Genomic DNA, 19,527 nt, shown 5'->3' on the forward strand with positions numbered 1-19,527 from the left:
GGGCATTGTCTATAACCAACACGCTTTTTTTTGTATTAACATTTCTTGCAACAACTTTTTGTAATTCTCGTAATTAATTCATTTCGCTATCGTAGTCGTCTGATTTTGTGTTGAATTTGAATTTAAGATATGAATTTTTCACGAATCCATTTTCTTCTCATGCATTCACAATTATAAGTATCTGCCCCTTTGAAATTGGTGCATTCAAATCATCATTCTAACTCTTCTTATGTGTATGTGAAGCTTGGATATATGTTTCATCTATATAAATTATTGTTCGACCTTCCTCACGGTTTTCGCAACTGCTGAATCGCCGGTTTCTCCATGAGCAATTTTCTATTTTTATTCGTATTCCTCCATCTGAACTCTTCTTTAATCACTTTCTTCGGAGACTTATAAGATCCCTTGGAACCATTTTCGTCAACGAATTTTTTATGTATGCGACGTGAGGCGGGAATTTTTTTACAATAATGTAATAATTGACTATATATCGATAAAGGAGACCCTTGTCGAAATCATCAAAATCTGAATTTGATGCTTTTTTCTGCCTATCGGGTGTTGAAAAAGAGGATGACTCACCACTTTCCCTTGTTTTCATTTCACGAGCTTTAATGCTACCTAAACTTACACCCGCCACTTTTGCAGAATGCTCTTGAACTTTTTTTAGGCCAATGCTCATGTCATTGTCAACTTTTCGTTGCATAAAAAATTACATTAGCATTCACTTCTCCCGCTTGACCACACAAATCCTTTCGTTTCAGTTTTGTTTCGAATGTTATTTTCTCAGAGCACAGACATATAATACATTACCGAAGTGGACACTACAAGATTGTCGTTAAGACTGAGCTCCGATCGTCTTTAAGGGTTTTCTACCAAAAGCATTTTTGTGGAGGTCCTAAACCGAGACTTTGAAGTCGCTTCCTAGATTTGACAACCTGACCTGACAACGTTTTTGATAGCCCATTCCTGAGAAGGAAGTAAACTAAAAAGTGGTTTCAGAAACAAATTTTTTATTCCGTTTGTCACCTTTTATTGGTATTTTTCTCAAATGATTTATGTAATTTAACTTGAAATCATCAGTATCATCCTCGCTAATCATTTTCATTTCTCAGTGAGAAACGATTTCTGCCTATGAATATACCATTTCTCCAATTGTCTGTCATCGCTACAATCGCTATATTCTACTATTATCACAATACAAATGAAAGTCGTCAGTATGTAGAACAATATTTTTCATCACGACTTGATATTATGTTCACATTTCCCCCGACGTCCAATAAAGAAAAAACTCGAAGAATGTCTCCAACTCAAAGCAAGACACGTATCGCATACACAATGGACGTACTGCCGGGTGGAGTTTACCCCGAAGGGTCCTATTATATTGATATTTAGGGCCCAGTACTGTAGTCACATTTCAAGAGACATTTGTCCTTCGCTCTTAGTTATATTTTTTATCGTGTTTTCAAATGGGTGAAAATTTTCTATTGTCATCTGGAGTGTCGATATGTTTTTTTATTGGAAGAAGCGTGAAAATATGAATTGAAAGATACGTGTGTGAGTGTACTTATACTAATGGAATATTTCATGAAGTGGGGATATATTTGGTATGGAGACCGAATGGACAATAATATACTATCGAGATTAGATATAGGGAAATTCCGACGACAATGTGGTTTGCGTTGAAACATCTATTTCTATTAGAGCCATTCAGAGTGCATTCTTTCAGAGTTTGAAAATCGCCGATGAATCTTTCTGTTTTTGATTCTTTTTGTCCATTGAAAAATACAGAAAGGAAAACCTCCAATATACTATCCGATATCCGCAAATAATTTCACAATACACATACGAGTAGTTACTTTTCAGATGCTGAGTCCGTAACACATTTATGGACATCAGAAAAGACCATTTTGTTTTCGCCTAGAAAAGTTGCGTTCCTTGAAAAAAATTAAATGATCAATACCTTTGCCGAGACCTTTTCGATTATCCAAAAACTATTTTAACGTAATATTGATGGTAATAGGGTGGATACTTCTTTTATTATTTATTTATTAATTATTTATTAATAAATATTTATTTATTAATTGGCTCAAGGACATTCAACATCTTGCGTTACCGCTCATTTATTTTCCTTTTATTCTTTTGAGGCATACCACAATGTTTTATAAAGCATCCGTGAAATTATAAAACTAACATTTCTTTCTCTTTCTTCGCATTAAAATTTATACGACTACCTAAATTAAATGAAAAGAAATCTGTTTATAAATGAGCTTTCCTCGGGGTAATTAATTCCGGTTGCATAAAAAACAACAATTAATAACTGCCTGCTTTAATTAAAAATAACACTGTGTATAGAACGGGCATGTCGTTATACCGCTAACATGACAGAAAAACTTTACGACACGAGCCTTTTTTTTTCTGGATAATCAATCAATGTTTCACCCTTATCTATTTATAAAACAGGAATTTATGACTACTATCAATTATAATGTGACCCTTTGATAAAAATCGCGTTTTTTTGTTGTGAGACGTGAGTGACGTTTTTTGATGAAGTGGACTTGTTGTTTACACTTGAAAGTTGTGAAAAAATAAGTTCTGGTTTCCTTTCAGTTTAAGTCTTTGAAATTGAATCGTCGATTTCAGTCGGATGGTTAATTTTGAAGAATGTGTATGTAATTTTATTTTACTTATATTATTATTGTCCCTATTGGAGAAAAATTAAAATTAACTAGTTGTTGATTTTTGTTCTGTGATAACTTGAGTGTGATTATGTAATGCGATTGTTTGAAATTGAAAGCAATTTGTAGAATTTCGGTCAATTTTTTTTCTTCAGATGAAAATGAAATGAATGTGTAAAAAATGAGAACGAAAACATTTTTTTGTGGTAGCGACATTGGTGGAATACAAATTACACGTTAAACGGTAAGACCTCGTCGATAGGGAGGAATATTTCCAAAAGTGATGGAAGTCCCAGGAAGTGATGAACTGAAAGCGGATGTGTATAAAAAAATAAGAAGCAAAAAGTATGGATAATTTAATTAAAATGAAACTCACAAAAACCTTAATAATTACTGAAAAATAATATTCTTAAATAAATGAAAATATTTGAACTGAATAATGTTTTAATAAATATTACAATTAACAAAAGAGTGACTGCAAGATTATCAGCTGGATTTAAACTTATTTAAAGGAAAAAAGTACACACAACCATATGCCCACAGTTACAATTACACAATAATAGAAAAATATCAACAGCTAGGTATAGTCCCACCAAATGCTCAGGAAGTACCTGTCATGGCATAACTTCTGTAACATATTACAAAAAAAAACCTATATAATAATCAATAAGGGATGATAAAACGCAATTGACAAAATAGCGATGTGACATTTGACTTTTTCAACTAAGAAAAAAAGACGGTTTAGCCTAGCCTTTAGCTTAGTTTTCATTATACTTTTTCAAGAGATATTTGGAAAAAAAAATTTTGGGATATAAAAAATTATAAAGGTTGTATACAAATTATTATTTGCATACAACCTACAATTTTATACGCAATTGAAAATTAGATTTTTTTTGTTATTTGTGTATAGTTTTGATTTTTGACTTTTCGGCTATGAACGACTAGAACAAGTTTTGAATTTCGACATACAAAGAAGAATGGACATCTGATAAGATGAAAGATGCTGACGATGAAGATAGCTGCATTAGAAGCGAATAAATTAGGTCAAGTTTGCAATATATTGAATCATAAAAACTAACAATAAAATGAAGTGTGGAAGAAACGTGGTTCATTTACAATTTGGCATAACAACAATTTTTGATTTTATGAAAACTGAGAAGAATTGTAATTGTAATTGAAAATTTTTTTTCCTTTTCCTTTTTTGTTCAAAGCAAAATTTGCAACACAATTTGTATTTTAATGGTGATTTTGAATGAGTCGTAATTAATAAACTGTAACCTGTATAACAACTTCCTACAGCTATTCTAGTTCTACCGGAAAAGAAAATACAAAAAACCTACGTCCTGTCTGAGGGCGAAAACCACCCACATAATAAGAATGAGGGTGCATAACAGCTGCCAAGAACATACTTGAGGGAGGAAACGCTGACTGTTGGAATATTTTTAAATCAAAGCCTAAGGGATTCGTGCATTTTTATTAAAGAAAAAAGAGCCAATTTGGAGAAAATTATGAGTGAGTGTCTCTCCCCTCGACTATAAAGTGGATAGATTGAAAGGATATTGCATAAAATGCTTCATTTTTCAATTTGTCGCTTTAATTTTGTGCCGTGATATGTTCAAGCGCCCTAATGATTGAATATAAATAAAGATACAGTGGATTTCAACAAAATTATATTGCACGTCAACAAGTCCTCAGTGCAAAGTTGGTCTCCGCTTCATTTCGACAAAAATATTTTGAAGTAAGTTGATGAAATAACATTAGCCTCAATCCAAACAAAATTTCAAGTGATTTTGACAACAAAGAGTTAGCCATCGTTTCTTTCAAATTCTTAACGCCCTTAAATGCAGTAACATTTTATTTGTTCGAGAAATTACGCATTTTTAAGTAATATAAATCTGTTTAATGTATAGTGTACATAATTCTTAGTATAATTATTAACACTGTTAAAGACTGAAAGAAGTATATTTTCCGAGTTCTTGATTTATTTCTTTCTGCATGAAGATGAAGAAGTACTAAGCCAAAAAGCTGTTTTCTTAAAAAATATGTTGAAACCATTATGGTGGACTATAACATTTGAAGTTGCAAACCATTAATTTTTTGCTTTCCGCCATCGTGTTGCTGACATTATTTCAAAATTTGATAGGGTGGTAATTTCATATTTATTCATTTGGGTTGAATTTTTCCACTAGTGATCTATGTTTCTACTCATTCATCTTTCCAATTCCTATTTGATAGAAGTTTGTACATTGTGTTTTCATTTTTGGTTGAGAAGAAAGGAAAGCATAACTTAAATATCTACAGTATTTTGCATACCAATAGAGTTAAACTACTGAATGAAACCTGCCCTCATTCTCATCAGTGATGATAGACCGAACCTCGAATACATTGTTGTGATATGCTAATACTGAGAATAAAAAACATGATCATCTACTCTTATTGAAACACCATCTGTTAGATCTACAAAAACTCAAACTTGGTAGATCTACTCGGAACCTCTGGCGTGAAATGAATCTAGTCGTCTTCTGATGATACTAACTTGCTTAGCGAAACTCACGTCGAGATACATTATTTTGTTGTAGAAGAAGTGTGATTAATAAAAATTGTTTTCTACATTTCTCTGCAACTTTCACTGCAAGGTATTCAGTTGAAATCAGAGCCCACGACCCAAGCATTCGTTATCGAATACCTGGCAACGCTGTTCCACCCTGCTAAAACTCTCATCAATGGTACTAGGCTGAACTATTAGGCACTACCATCAAATCATCATTACCAATAATATTCAATTACCAAACGTTGTCCTGAATGAAAAATTTGGAAAATCATTTTTCTTCATATACACAGCTTTGAAATATTGTTGTTTTTGTGCTATTGCTTTGCATAAGTTATAACTATACTCCTTTATTTTTCTGTCATTCGAAGAAACGCAAAATATAAAATCACATGATTGATTTTATTGTTAAACCTGTCACCTTTTTATTTCCAAACTATTAGAGTTCATGCCAATTTTGTTTCTGCAGACGCTTATTTCAACGCGACATAACAACAAACCGCCTGATACCAAACATCGCGGTTCATTGTTCTTTAGTTTACTTCTGGTATCGATGGCATGCGACCTATATTTCGGATGCTCACGCTATGTCAACATCAATTTCACATAAATGACGTAAAATCCACACCCGTCTTCGGTTTTTTATATATGTATATAAGGGCATCGAGCACACACCTTTTTGTTCTAGTAAATCGTCACACCCCGCTTGTACAGTTGACATTGAACTTTTATTATGGCATATCTGGCATTGTTATAGTTGTAAACATATGTCATGTATATGAATTGTAATGAATAATTTTCGAATAATATTAATAACTTACCTAGACGGTAGCCTGCATCGAAAGCTGATAAATGTCATTCATAAGAAAAGCCAATTATTGGCAAAGACTATCTAGATGTTGAATTTGTAAAAGAAATTGTTTCTGGTTGAAGTGGAAAATTAATGTGATTTTTGAGTTGAAAGAATCTGTAAAAAAATTAAAAAAATAAAAATATTATTAAGCTAAAAATTGAGATTACAAAGAAATAACATAGAAGCAACAACAAAAAAAAAATTGAAATATTAATACAAGCCAAAAATCAAGAATATTATTTACAAAAAGTGAAAAATAAAAATTGCGAACAATTAGTGAAACTAAGAGGCCATTGAAAGTTCGCATTGCTTAGCATAAGAAACACACACAGCGAGGGGAAACCAGCAAATCCGTAATAGCAGAGCATGTTTGAACTGATTATCATAACATTAAGCTGAAATCATCCACAAGGAGGAACACTGGTTTAGGAGAAAATTCAAAGAAGCCGCATATATGTTGTCCAACGACGTAGAGATATGTAACATATGGAAACCTTTAATCAAGCAGAAAACGACCAACTCCCGCCAAAAGGTGATCTCCCGCTAAAACCAATGAAGCGGAGAGAGGGGATAGGTGAAAGCACTCGAATGACCTATAAATAGTCAGATCTCGGAGAAATAAGTCCAGTTATCACCCGAAAACAATTGTGGATACTAATAACAATCGAAACGTCGTAACATAACTTGGTTTGGAATCTTTTAATTTTTATTTTTCAGCTTGTATAAATATTTCCATTTTCTGTTTTTTTTTGTTGTTGCTTGTATGTTATTTCTTTTAGTTTTTTGTTTAATAAAATTTTTTCGGTTAATCTTTTTGAATTTTTTTATATATTCTTTCAGGGAGTTCAAATCAATTTATATTATGTTAGACAATGGAAGTCCGAACTGATGAAATAATTTTTAACTGTAAGTTAATTACACAGTTATCTTATTAAACATTAATAATTGTAGCCTGGGGTTAGTTGCAACAAAATCCTGGGACTAGTTGTAACATGTTACAACTTGCCCCATTAATTTGTTCTAGAATGAGGGAGTATAAGAGGAAGACGGAGAGGGGAACACAAAGCCGAGATGTGTACGAGTTAGCTGCAGCTGAAGTTTCAGAAAATAACTGCAGCATTCGGAAGGCGAGTGATCATTTCGGTCTATGGCATGTATCTCTTCATAGATATATTCAGAGAAAGCAGAAAAACGACACCCCCAGAGTCTGTTATGTTAAGCCTAGACAAGTATTTTCCGAAGAACAAGAAATCAAAATGTCATCATATGTCATATGCTCAAAAATATATTTTGGATTGCTTCCTATGAAGTCAGGAAATCAATTATCTTATGCATGCGCTGTGCATCTTGATGCCAAATATATTCCCCCTTCTTAGTGCGAAAATAACCTGGCTGGTTCCGACTGGTTCCAAAATTTGTTGTGCAGAAATCCTAATTTGTCTTTGAAGATACCAGAAGTGACGTCACTAAGTCAAGCAACATCTTTCAATAAGACTAATGTTGATATATCAAGGACTTCTCCAACAATACAAGTTCAGCGCTTCTAGAATATGGAACATTGATGAAACCGGGGTCACAACATCCCAAAAACCTAAAAAATTCAGCTGATCGTGGCCAGAAACAAGTTGGTGCCATCACATCATTTTATCAAACACGCAAAACCCACCAAGGAAGAACCAGTTTTATTACTTCTTGATAATCATAGCTTACATGTGAATATTGCACTTGTTCAAATGTCTAAAGACAACAATGTTATTATGGTCATTTACCTCTCACTGCTCTCATAACTTGCAACCTTTAGACGTAAGAGTCTATGGGCCTTCTAAAAACTACGTAAATAGGGCATAGACAGCATGGACTATATATGACATCCCAGGAATAGTAAAGGAGTAATTGTCGCTCGTCTTAAACCCAGCAAATATTATAAATATAGCCTTTGAATGTTGATATTTTCCAAGACAGTGACTTTGTGCCGTCTTATATCACTGACCGTCCAGATCCTACTAAAGAGCCAGAAAATGTTGTAAATGCGATAGAAAATTTGACGTCGGACCTCGAAAATCCGGGAAAGGGTAAGGGAAAAGGGAAAGGAAAAGGTAAATCAACGAAAAATAAAGAAGAAGTGAAAAAAGTTAAAAAAGCGTATTGTGTTCAGCTTCAGACTCTGAAACTGGGGAGCGGTTTTATCTGGTCTGCAGTGACGCTTATAGTGATTCGAATAAAGCTTAATGGGTAGAATGTGTTGTTTGTGAGATGTGGGCACATGTAGGATGTTTCACAAGAGACACTATTTCTTTTAGATGTTCCAACTTACCCCAAACCCGGGGTAAGTTGGAACATCTAAAAGGATATTTTATTTAAAAAGCAAATAGTGAAGTTATTACCTATATTTATGTCATTTTTTGGGTTCAATTAATAGAGGAAGAATTGAAGTTTCAATCACAGTTTAATTTTTAGTAATTTAATCGATAGATTTTGAAATTTACCAGTTATTCTTTAAATTATTACAAGCCCCTCGCTCCCCTAATGCAAAGAAGTAACTTCAAGACATGAACTGGAAGAGAAATCTACTTTTATATGAACACTGAATTGTATGAAAAACACTTTTATCTACTCCGTTTTTATTCCAAACATTCGTTAAGGAATTGAATCAGATATCATTCACAGGATTCCTACACAATTTAGTTAATGAAAGAGTCGCCGTAAGACACTTGCCTTATCAGCTCTTCAGTACCAACATCCACACGTATGCTTGTTTTGGATTTATTCTACGCCAGAGGTTCCTCTTCTACCTTTCAACTGATATGTCTTCTGATCCACCAATATCCACCAGAATATTTATTCAGGTCACAACATTCTCTCTTGTTGATCTTGTTTTTGCTTCTCTTCTAGGCGTCGCTATTTATCAGTTTCATACTGTATCTAATCACTGATTCAAAAGTCTTGATGTTTTTGCCATATTTTCAAATTCCAAGATATACAAGCTGTAATGAAACTATGTATAAATGTCAAGTAATACGTGCTTATTATTGACTCAAAAAGTGTTGAACATGATACTAAATGCATAATACTGGAAGCATGTTAACACACTGCTACTCATTGTTTTATTAAGTGTGCAAGATTTGTTCAAAACTCGTTTGTTAACATAAGAACTATTTTTTGTTGCATTGTACAAATTTGTAAACATAAGTGATGTATGTATTGTTTTAAAAATATATTATGAGTTTATTTTCAACTTAATTATTTTCTTCATTCATCTGGAAGTTTTGCACAATTTCTCTCTGTAGATGTAGAGGTAGAAGTGTGAAGCCAAATTTTTTTTTTCATTGATCTCTCCTTTTCAATTTAAGTTCACTGATTATTTTACGTAAACGTTAATTTACAAAATATCTCACGTTTGATTGACAGTTATGTTGATATTTTCTCATTTAATTTACTGAATACTAACTTTTCATTGTGAATTTTCAAATAATTAACTACTGCTTCATAAATGACAAGAGATTTTTCAAAATTGTATTTCTGTTCTAAAATTTTATATTCGAGAGGACCAAGTTCAATCGGTTAAAAATATATGAAAAATTATTATTTTTGAAATCTTACTAGGCAAGACCGTATGTCGAGGGGTTCCATCTTGAATTATCAAATACCAATTTGCTTGAAAGCAACATTTTGAAAATTATGGAATTGAACGCAATTCAATAAATTGGGCTTGGTGTATGGGAGGTTTATGTTGAAAAAACTTCAAATTTCAAAATGCATGTGAAAAACCTCAAAATAATTAACTTTCAACAATTCATACAAATTCAATTCTTCCTTCACCAGGCCATTCCTCATCTTCTACTCTTATTTTTTAAATTATGAACATACTTCGAATACTCATCTATTTTCTCGTCTTATTGTTTCTATGCATCGAATCCGGCGTTATTGTCTTATTTTAATTTTGTCTATATTTATAATTTCAACCACTTTTGTTTCTTTTTATGTTCTCATGAGTGTTGTTTATTTCCTCCACTTTCTTCTCATTAATATCCACGTCTCCTCACCTTGAATACGTATTTGTGTGACAAATTCCTCAATAAACCAGATTCAATGTACATATTTAGGTTTAAATTTTTTTTCCAGAATTTCTTCAGTCTAGTCCTTTCATTTTTTTAAATAATAATGAGCCTTTAGTTATCTGAAAATTTACGCTTGCTGTGCTGTAGCATACTTTCATTTTTGCCATTGTTGTTTGTATCTTTCCATAATCATCATGATTTTGTCGTTTTTTAAGGAATGCTTCCATTGTGCTGGAAATTTTCTGATTTTTATTATGAGCATAACTCTTTCATTTTTCTGTTTCTCATTTTTTTCGCCAGCTTGCAGTTTCATCTGGGACAATTATAAACAGTTGTTTATGGCAAAATATATTATATTGAATGTGTAATATTTGTTCACATTTGGAAAGTTATCTATCAGTTTTTAACAACTTTCATAAAAAAGTTTTACATTGTTTTCAATAAGAGAGATATTGTTCATTATCTTACCAAATAATGAACTTTATATACAGTTTTTAAATGAGTTTTTTCATTAATATGTGAACACTACATCAAAATGGTAAACGTTTTTTAAAACATTTGCGGTTTGAATTTTTCGACAGTAATGCAATACAGGTATTCATCCGATTTACCTTCCAAACTCACATTCAAAGACTATATTCATAATTTCAAAGGTCTATCAGTTTCATATTTAATTTTTTTTTAATTTCTTTCAGGTGAGTTCTTTCATTCAATAAAATCACAACAAAGAAGTAAGTATAAAAATTATTTTTCTATTATAATCGTGGTGGTATTGAAGTTTCTTCAATTTCCGTTTCGATAGTCAATGACATTCAAGTCTTTGTACGCTATAGATTGACTCGATGTGGCGACCGAAAAACTTTTGAAATTTCATTGTATCCGTCGAATGAACTGTTATAAAACTCAAAGGGATTAATGAAGATTAAATTTAACGCTCAACTGGCCTCGGATGATTTTTATCTGTGATACTTCATGGCTACCTATTAATTCTTGATTTGAATTATGCTTTTTTCTCTCGGGCTCGATTTCGAAATCTCTTCACTCGAGGCACCTGACTTGCGAGATCGACGTATAAATTAGTGCGGAGGAGAAATCAAGATCAAGGTAATGGCTTTGAAATGTGTTGAAATGGCGCCTTGTACGCACGTAATGAATCTGTGAAATGATAATTTATTCGTTGCCTGGATAGTAACATTTACTCATAATTAGCCGTAGAGAAAAAACAGTTATTTAATTTCATTGCATTTGTAAATTATATGGGATGGGACAACGCTGTAGGTGCTCTGAGATATCCTTTTTTATAAAATAACTGAGTGCTACACCAAAATGTCATTTTCATCACTAGTCATAATAGTGTTTTATGTGTTTTGCAGTGTTTTGCAGAAACAGTCTTTGATCTTCCAATCGATGATACTGCATTTTGAACTATTTAGTTCAAAAAAGCTTCAATTTGGTCTTGCTTCATTTGCGAGTGCTTGGTGATGAAAGTAGTTTTTTTTGCAAGATTGATGTTGGCGACTAAACACTCAACAAGTCATTTTGACTGTATTGAATAGTCTTTTGTGGATCATAAAATCATTTCTGACATGAATATTTTTCCGAATATTTCCATTAAATATAATATCATATGTGTTTCCATAGAAAATGAATGAACAATTTCTGCATAAGATAAAAGATAGCATATGGAAACTCTCAATTTATATAAATCCAATCCATTTATAATTTCCATTCTTCAATAGAGTAAGTTCCATTACTTTCTTCTATCCAAAGTTCATTTACTTTACAATTTTCTCAGAATAATTGTAAACAGTTTGAACAAATGATTATGTTGAGAACCTCTCTCAGGAATTGTACAGATTTCAACGAGGTCTGTTCAGAAAACAAGGTGAATTTTAATTTTTCTAAAAAAATATTTATTTATTCATCAATTTCTATTTTGTCGCCTTTAAAGTAGTCCCCCTCAAATATAACACATATGTGCCAGCGGTTTTTCCAATTTCCGAAGCAGTTCTGATGTGAACTTTTTGGTATGACCTTGAGCTCTCTCAGCGATTCAGTTTTTATCTCCTCAATCGTTACAAAAGGCCGTCCTTTCATGGGTCTCTTGAATTTTGGAAACACGATCAATTCTGGTGAATGCGGTGCCTGAGGCATGATAACGGTGTTGCTTTTGGCCAAAAAACTACAGACAAGCAATGACAGTGAGCAGGTGTATTATCGTTATGCAATAGCCGTGAATTCTTTTTCCACAATACCGGACGTTTTCTTGGTATTGTTTCTGGCGCATAACTTCAAAATAATCCTCCTTATTGACCATACGACCATGTAGCAAGTACTCTTGATGCATTACGCCACGGTAATCAAAGAAAACAGTGAGCAAAACCTTGACATTTTATCAAACTTGGCGTGCTTTTTTGGTCTTGACCCATGATATACCCAGTTATGACACTTTTTAGCAAATCTGGATCGTCGTTGACGTCATTCAGCAATGATTCCTGGGCGATGCTCATGCGACGGTCTTTTCGATAGCGGAAAAATTGACAAACGCGCAAAACAGTTCTAAATTTTAAGGCTGTCACCAATAAACTAAACATTCCAAATAGCTGAAACTGTGAGCATATGATCGAGACGAGTATATCGACATAAAAAATGAAAATCGTTAATAGAATGTACGAATCCCGAATCAACTTATTTTTTCAATAGACCTCGTATGTGTGGAATATTGCTGAAACTAGAACGCTGCATACTAAGTATGCAGGAGAAAGATTAAAACATTGAATTCAAATCAGACGATTTACATAATTTCGATATCAACTCATATTAATTTTTCGTTAAAGTGTCCCATTGGATTGAACATTTTCAATTTATTCTATTCTAACTATTTATTCATGTTTTTATTCAATCATGCGACATCCACTTCATTGGTTATTAATAGCAAACTATTCTTATTAGGAAGAATTGAATGCAAATCTTTTGTGAAAGGAAAATTATAGTGTTTCATTTTTGCGTATATAAATTGATAATATGTTGATTATAAATGAAAAAAAAATTATAAAAATTTGAATACTAAATTTAGTGCTGACCAAGAAATACAAGGTAGAGTAAATGTTCAAATTGCGCACGACAGTTGTCGAGGTTGTAAAAAATTTCACTTCCACTTGGTAACAAACTGCATATGTGTTGTCGTTTCAGTCAAAAACTTTTAAATTTCACGACTAGCAGAGCAGTTGGTGCAACTCCCCAGTAGAATAGAGGGGTATCCGAACTGACGATCTGGTACACCAGCAATCGGTCCTGTCCTTGTATTCAAAATTTTAAGGAAACCTCACCTGAACTAATGTCTGTTCTTGATGAAGAAACATACTGTTTATATGGATATAAAACAACAAGTTCAGTAATGGTGTAATTATAATTGTGGTCATCCGAATGACAATTTTGATGGATAACATAATTGTAAGGTACTTTTTTTTCATAAAGTTATTTTTGTTTGTTTCTTTCACAGGGGTGTCCAATGAACACAGCTGAATTAACAAAAATATGGAAAGTAATTCATATAAAATTTAATATTTCTTCCAGTAAATAAATAGCTTATGCAAAATACAGATCCAAAGGTTATAGCAGAATAATTCTTGCTTTTTTTTTAGTTTTCATTTTCCCTAAATTGACGAAAAACTTTAAAAATAAATCAAGTATGGAGAGAAAATTACTAAATTTTCTCCGAAATGTTATTGGTTAAAATAAATTCCACACATGGATTCAGGCAACTTGTTAGTAGCACTACTTACTCGTCATAAATTCCGCCTATCTCAGAAAATAAATGAATTTTGAATGTAATTAAGCTTTGGTTGACTTTTCAACACATCAACCGAATTGAATTGAATTGAATTTCTCAAATTCGTGAAGAAATTTCGAAAATTATTTTGCTAATAAACCAAATTGTTAATCCAAGTGTTCAAAATTGAATGAAATTTCGGTATTATTATTTTAATTCCTTTTTACTGGATATTGTCCAAGTATTTACGAATAATGTTTTAAAGATAATTTTCTCATTACCAATCATTATACACACTAACAATATTCTCGGAAAGTTTTCAAACTTCTGAAAACCAGGTCGCCTGTCGCTTGATTTCCTGGTAATAAATGCAAAATAATTGTAACAACTTCTCCCGTCAAAATGTTATAAACCTACAATTCAACTTCCATTATACTTCCATATCTCGATGTTGGTTTTCGGAATACAAAAGTCTGGAGACGAATTAAAGTTTGCTTCCATCACCGGGTGCGGTCACGTAAAATTCAATTTTAAAATTCCATGTAGCGCTTCCAGCAATCAGATGTGAAATCTAGGAGCAAAAACTTTTCCCCAACCGAGTTTTCAACTTGGAAATGAGGTAGAATTTAAATCTGAATCATTTTTAAACTCTTTTATGAAGTCTCGTGAGAATTCTTCGGGAGTTGTTTACGCCGCCAAACATAAAGTAACCCGTTTTTCTCTTTTTCGATGTTTTTCTCCCGTAAAAGTCGTAGACTTCCTTCCGTTTTACCAGCATTCTGCTTTCCTGTACGAGTGAAAGTACTAGGAAATGCATTTTTTTTGTTGATGAATTGGAATAACCAAGTATTCAGTGGTTGTTTGGTGAACATAATGGTTGTTTTTGATAAATGAGGCTTTTCTTTATCCAGAAGAAGCAATATTGTTCCTAGTAAAAAGTGAACGATTCCTTTATAATTTTCAATAAAACTGGCATTATTGTATTTTCTATAAATATAAACATTTCTTTACGAGTATTTTGTTGTGAAAATGAAAGTGAAAATAATCGTATATTCAGTAGTATTAGTTGAAATTATTTATGAACAAATTAAGTATTTTTAGTTTGGTTATTTTGAAAATTTGTTTTTTTAATTTTACTTTTTATTATAAAAGGTAAATAAATAAAATCGAAATGGAAAGAAAGAGTCTATTCAACTGAAACAACCACTCCCTTGGCGATTTTTTGTAAATGTCAACATTCATAAGGGAAATTGAAGCAGACATCCTTCCTTCATGGGAGAACATACCCAATGTTTTAGAACAAAAATTTCTTGAAATATCAGAAGGAATATGTTCTATTCCAGTCAAAGAATGCCCAGATAGAAAGACAATGAACAGAAAAAAACAACTACAACTACATTATTATGTTTTAAAAGTCGCTGGCTCAGGTTGCAGCACAAGAGGCAGGACCAAATATCCTTTGATTTGTATCTTTTCATAAGAACAAAACAAATGATTCTGCCGAAAATATGTCTTTATACAAATTGTAGCCGACGAAACTCAACATCAACGAGGTATTCAGTACTGAAGAAGGTCCGAAATAGACTAAAATGCAACTCCAATCGGCATCGTACCAGGTGCCTGTAAACAACGTGGACCCATCAGAAAACCCCGGTAACAATGTGAACTGATCGTAACGACCCCGCCATGACCCTCCCTACTAGACCTCACCGTCCCCACCATTTTTTCCACCATCTGAGGTTAAGTGGAAGAGCAATTGAATGATGACTTGTTATCATGTAAGTTGAACTTCGCCTTTTATCTTCATATGATAAATAAACTATACCTGATAAATTTTCTTTAAATGTATTAGAAGATAATAAAGGTGATATTATTATTATCTTTCTCACCACCCTGTGGAATTATAAATAGGAGTGTACGTGTATCTTGCCAATCAGTCGATGGTGCAGTCAACTGCCAATGCCAATGGTTGATGACAGTCGACTGCCGCAGTAACAGACGAAAAGTTTGGTACTTCGAGTTCCATTCGACCATGAAGACCATGAACAGTTATATAGAAGTACATCTAGCAAAATATTGATAAATTGATCGAGAATTATTAAAGTGGTCTCATGGTTTAGTAAACTAATAGTTATCTCCGAAGTAAACAGATTGTAACATTGTCTAACTTTAAGCGTCAACTATTTTCATATTCCTATAGAGTCATGTTGGATTTGTCGAATTTCAAGCTGTTAATTATTATGATCATACGTACACATATTTGCAGATGAGTTTAATAATTTTATCTGGTGGTCCACTGTGAATTTAATACTATAATAATAATAGTAATGTTTATTCGCAGAAAAAAGAAAAGAAAAGTTTTACATAATAAAGTACGAATGTGAATAAACAGCGGCAACACGGAAGCAATATGAATATTGCTTGTATGTGTTATGGCCATGCTGAAGCTAATAATGATAAAAAACAAAACAGAAAAATACATGTGGCAATACATTGAATTGATTTATTCATATTGGAGCATATATTTTCTCAATTACATGTTAGCGAATTATTTATGAATGAATCAATGATGCCATTTTTCCAATTGTTTAGAACTTAAATGTAAATATCCTCATTCTTTATTTCACATATATTGGAAAGAAGGAGATGTCATGTTTCTCCATCAAAATTTATATTTTTTAAATTATTTAAATTTTTCTGATATACATATTGCCAAAAAAATCAAATCGAAAACATTTATTTTCAATGGCCATTGCTTCGATTTGATTCATTTCCTGTAATTGCTTAAAGCTCGGCAATAAAGACAATATTCATCTCCGGATCTAGGAAGAACTGCAAAAGGGATAATGACGTTCTTCTATGTCCGTCACGTACAGACAACTTAGACACGGTCAGTCGTTATTTCTTCCGACGCTACTATCGAAACGTACGTCTGAAAACAAAATCGAAACTACCTGGAATTGGAGGGATTTCTATTAATCATTAATTTCTTTTTAAGTACAGGAACTAGACTTGGTTTTTAATGGAAGAAGGTAGATGTATGATTGTACAGGTTGAATTCCACTTGTCGTTGTTGTTATTATTTTTTTAACAATAATCTTATCTTTTCAACTTGGAAGGGGATTGAAAAATGTCTATTAAATTTGACAGAAAACTCAAACCACCAAAATAAAAGGGTCCCAATTTTGAAGTAAGATGCATCTCAAGTCATCTATTTGGACATGACAATATCCGGATTATATTCAATTTGGATCGATTATGGTATTCCACAAGGTATAGGTTTGACCCATTTATCTAAACAAATGACTTACTGTTTGTTTGAAGGTGGTTGACAATGATTCATGGTAGATTTTATTCGTTCGGACTTCCATTGTCTAATATGATATGATTTGAATTCTATGAAATAACAAATGAAAATCAAAATCAAAAGGAATAACTGAAAATAACAATTATATTAGGCAAAATTACCCTGAAAAAAAATTAGGTACAATAAAATAAAAAATTAAGCAAAAAATTGAACAATTGAAATTAAATTAAAAATCAAAAGATTTCAAGCCAAGTTACTTCACGACGTTTCGATTGTTAGTATCCACAATCCTCTTGGGTCATGACTGGGCGACATCAAGCGGCCCCACAAACCGATGCGACAGGCATGATGAAGAGAGAACGCAATTGAGTTGGTTTTTTTTTCACTTCGTGAATTACTGACAATCAAAAATTAAAAACATACTTTTGCAAAATTAAGGTTCAGTTTAGAAACTTTTCGATTGGAAATTTTTTTTATTTTCCGTTTATTCTTCTTACTTTTGACTTCTCCAGGTTCTATATCTCTCATATGTTATTCCTTTCATTATTTTCCAGTTTGATTCCTATTCGTTTGTAATTTTAGGCAAATCGTTCTCTGCATAATCAGTGTAAGTTTCAAAGTATATTATTTTCTTTCAACGCCATAAAATGGTGTCAAAAACGTAATCCCGTTATTAGGAGATCGTGAGAAAAGTAAAGATTCAAAAAACAACGGTGTATATTTCACGCTGTTTGCTTGAATTATGATTTGATTATACTTCGAGAAACACGCGATAATCCCCCACAAAACACGCATATAAGGCGTTGAATAAACGTTGGTCTTTGTTGGAAACGGAGTGTTTACAAAAAGGATAGGCAAAAAGTAGCTCACGAAATGTACTTGTAGTTATCGTTCATTTCTTATTCAATAAGTGCTTTGTTTATTTCAGTTCACTCTCAACGCCGCTTTCAGTTCATTCTAAATGAACGGATGAAGACGAACGGAGGTCATTTTCGGTAATTCGGAAATGTCGGGTTTATTTATTAGGTTAGTCAATGAAACGATGAGAAAATATCTGTAGTCGTTAGAGAGAGAATTTGGAGACTTTAAGCTTTGTTGTATTCAAGGTTGGCGTACTAACATGAGACGAAACATGATCGGATTTTGGAGAGAATTTTTGAAGAAGTATCATCAATTCCATCATATATTTGTTTTTTTTATTGCTGTTACTATAGTAACATAAATAACAAAGAACATGAGAAAATCATGCTGCTAAAATCATGTATATGTTTAGCATTTCAATACAAATGTCTAATATTTAAGAAAATGGTACTTTTCCACTTTCTTGAAAATCACTTTCTTGAAAATCTTCAGCTTTTCGATGGGCGTCTACGGAAAGATGTCAAAAACTCTTCTTCTACGTTCCTCTGAGAAATGGGAAACTGTATGAGATGCAAATTTGGTTAAATTAGGAGAAAGTTCAAGTTCCAGCTTGTTCAAGTAATGTTTCAAAATGCAGGAACTTTGGATTATGTGCATAATATATCCATGAAGTTTCTGCCCAAAAGTCCAATTCTTTTTGCCTGTCCATATAAAAAAATATAATTGGAGACGAAACGTTGAATTGAAAATCTGTTAACGCCGTCTCATACAGTTCGAAAAGTTGCAGTGAGAAAGTGTTCTTTGTTTTCTGTTGCGTCCCTTAATAATTCCAGAAAAATACTGAAGGAAGTTTGAAAATTCCGTTTTTTTTCGAATATCTCCGGGAATATATACGATACATATCTTCAGTAGTGTATGCGAGGACGAAGATGTATCAATTAGTCATTTGAGAGATTTTTGAACATATTATACTTCCGTTCGACTCAACCGCCGTTGAACTATAGCATCACTTACATTGAACAGTTGGACAAACCAAGATCAGTCAACAACTTGTAGTAACGACTGTAGATTTTCCAGTACCGTCGATGTGTAATATTTTCACTCTCGTTTTCAATTATTAGAAATGGGATATTTTATTCAAACGTCCTTTCAAGTTCCACCAAGTAGTAATTATTCATTCATTACATCAGCGCCTCGTTTACATATTACACCCATTCATTGTTATAGTATCATACATATTTATTTGTATGCTTTCATCAAATCAAACTCTGAATCCTTGAATTGGCAAATCTGCCTGCGAAATGATTGGAGAAGTGCAACATTACTGCAGAATGTACAATCCAGCTTGAATATATAGTGTCGACGAGGTTTCATAATGGCCGATGACTGAACACAGAATCGTGCCAAAATTCAAATGAGGTTCCAACTGGCAAAGATGTTTATTTTTTAACCG

General features: G+C 32.6%; 1 protein-coding gene across 3 annotated transcripts in view; it reads left to right on the forward strand.

The window, feature by feature from the left end:
• ckn (CRK like proto-oncogene, adaptor protein) overlaps window positions 1-19,527 on the forward strand; it is a 378,299-nt gene that overhangs the window by 92,958 nt on the left and 265,814 nt on the right. The window contains exon 2 of one of the 3 annotated variants that reach the window (XM_074181858.1): window positions 10,830-10,865. The exons of the other annotated variants lie outside the window; for them this stretch is intronic. Within the exon in view, the coding sequence (XP_074037959.1) occupies window positions 10,830-10,865 (36 nt within the window). The remainder of the gene's footprint in view (window positions 1-10,829; window positions 10,866-19,527) is intronic. 3 annotated transcript variants of the gene reach the window in all.

The sequence above is a fragment of the Leptinotarsa decemlineata genome, unplaced genomic scaffold (genome assembly GCF_025532065.1).
Source record: "Leptinotarsa decemlineata unplaced genomic scaffold, Ldec_3_MD MMD2_tig00026317_RagTag_RagTag, whole genome shotgun sequence".
NCBI lineage: Eukaryota > Metazoa > Arthropoda > Insecta > Coleoptera > Chrysomelidae > Leptinotarsa > Leptinotarsa decemlineata.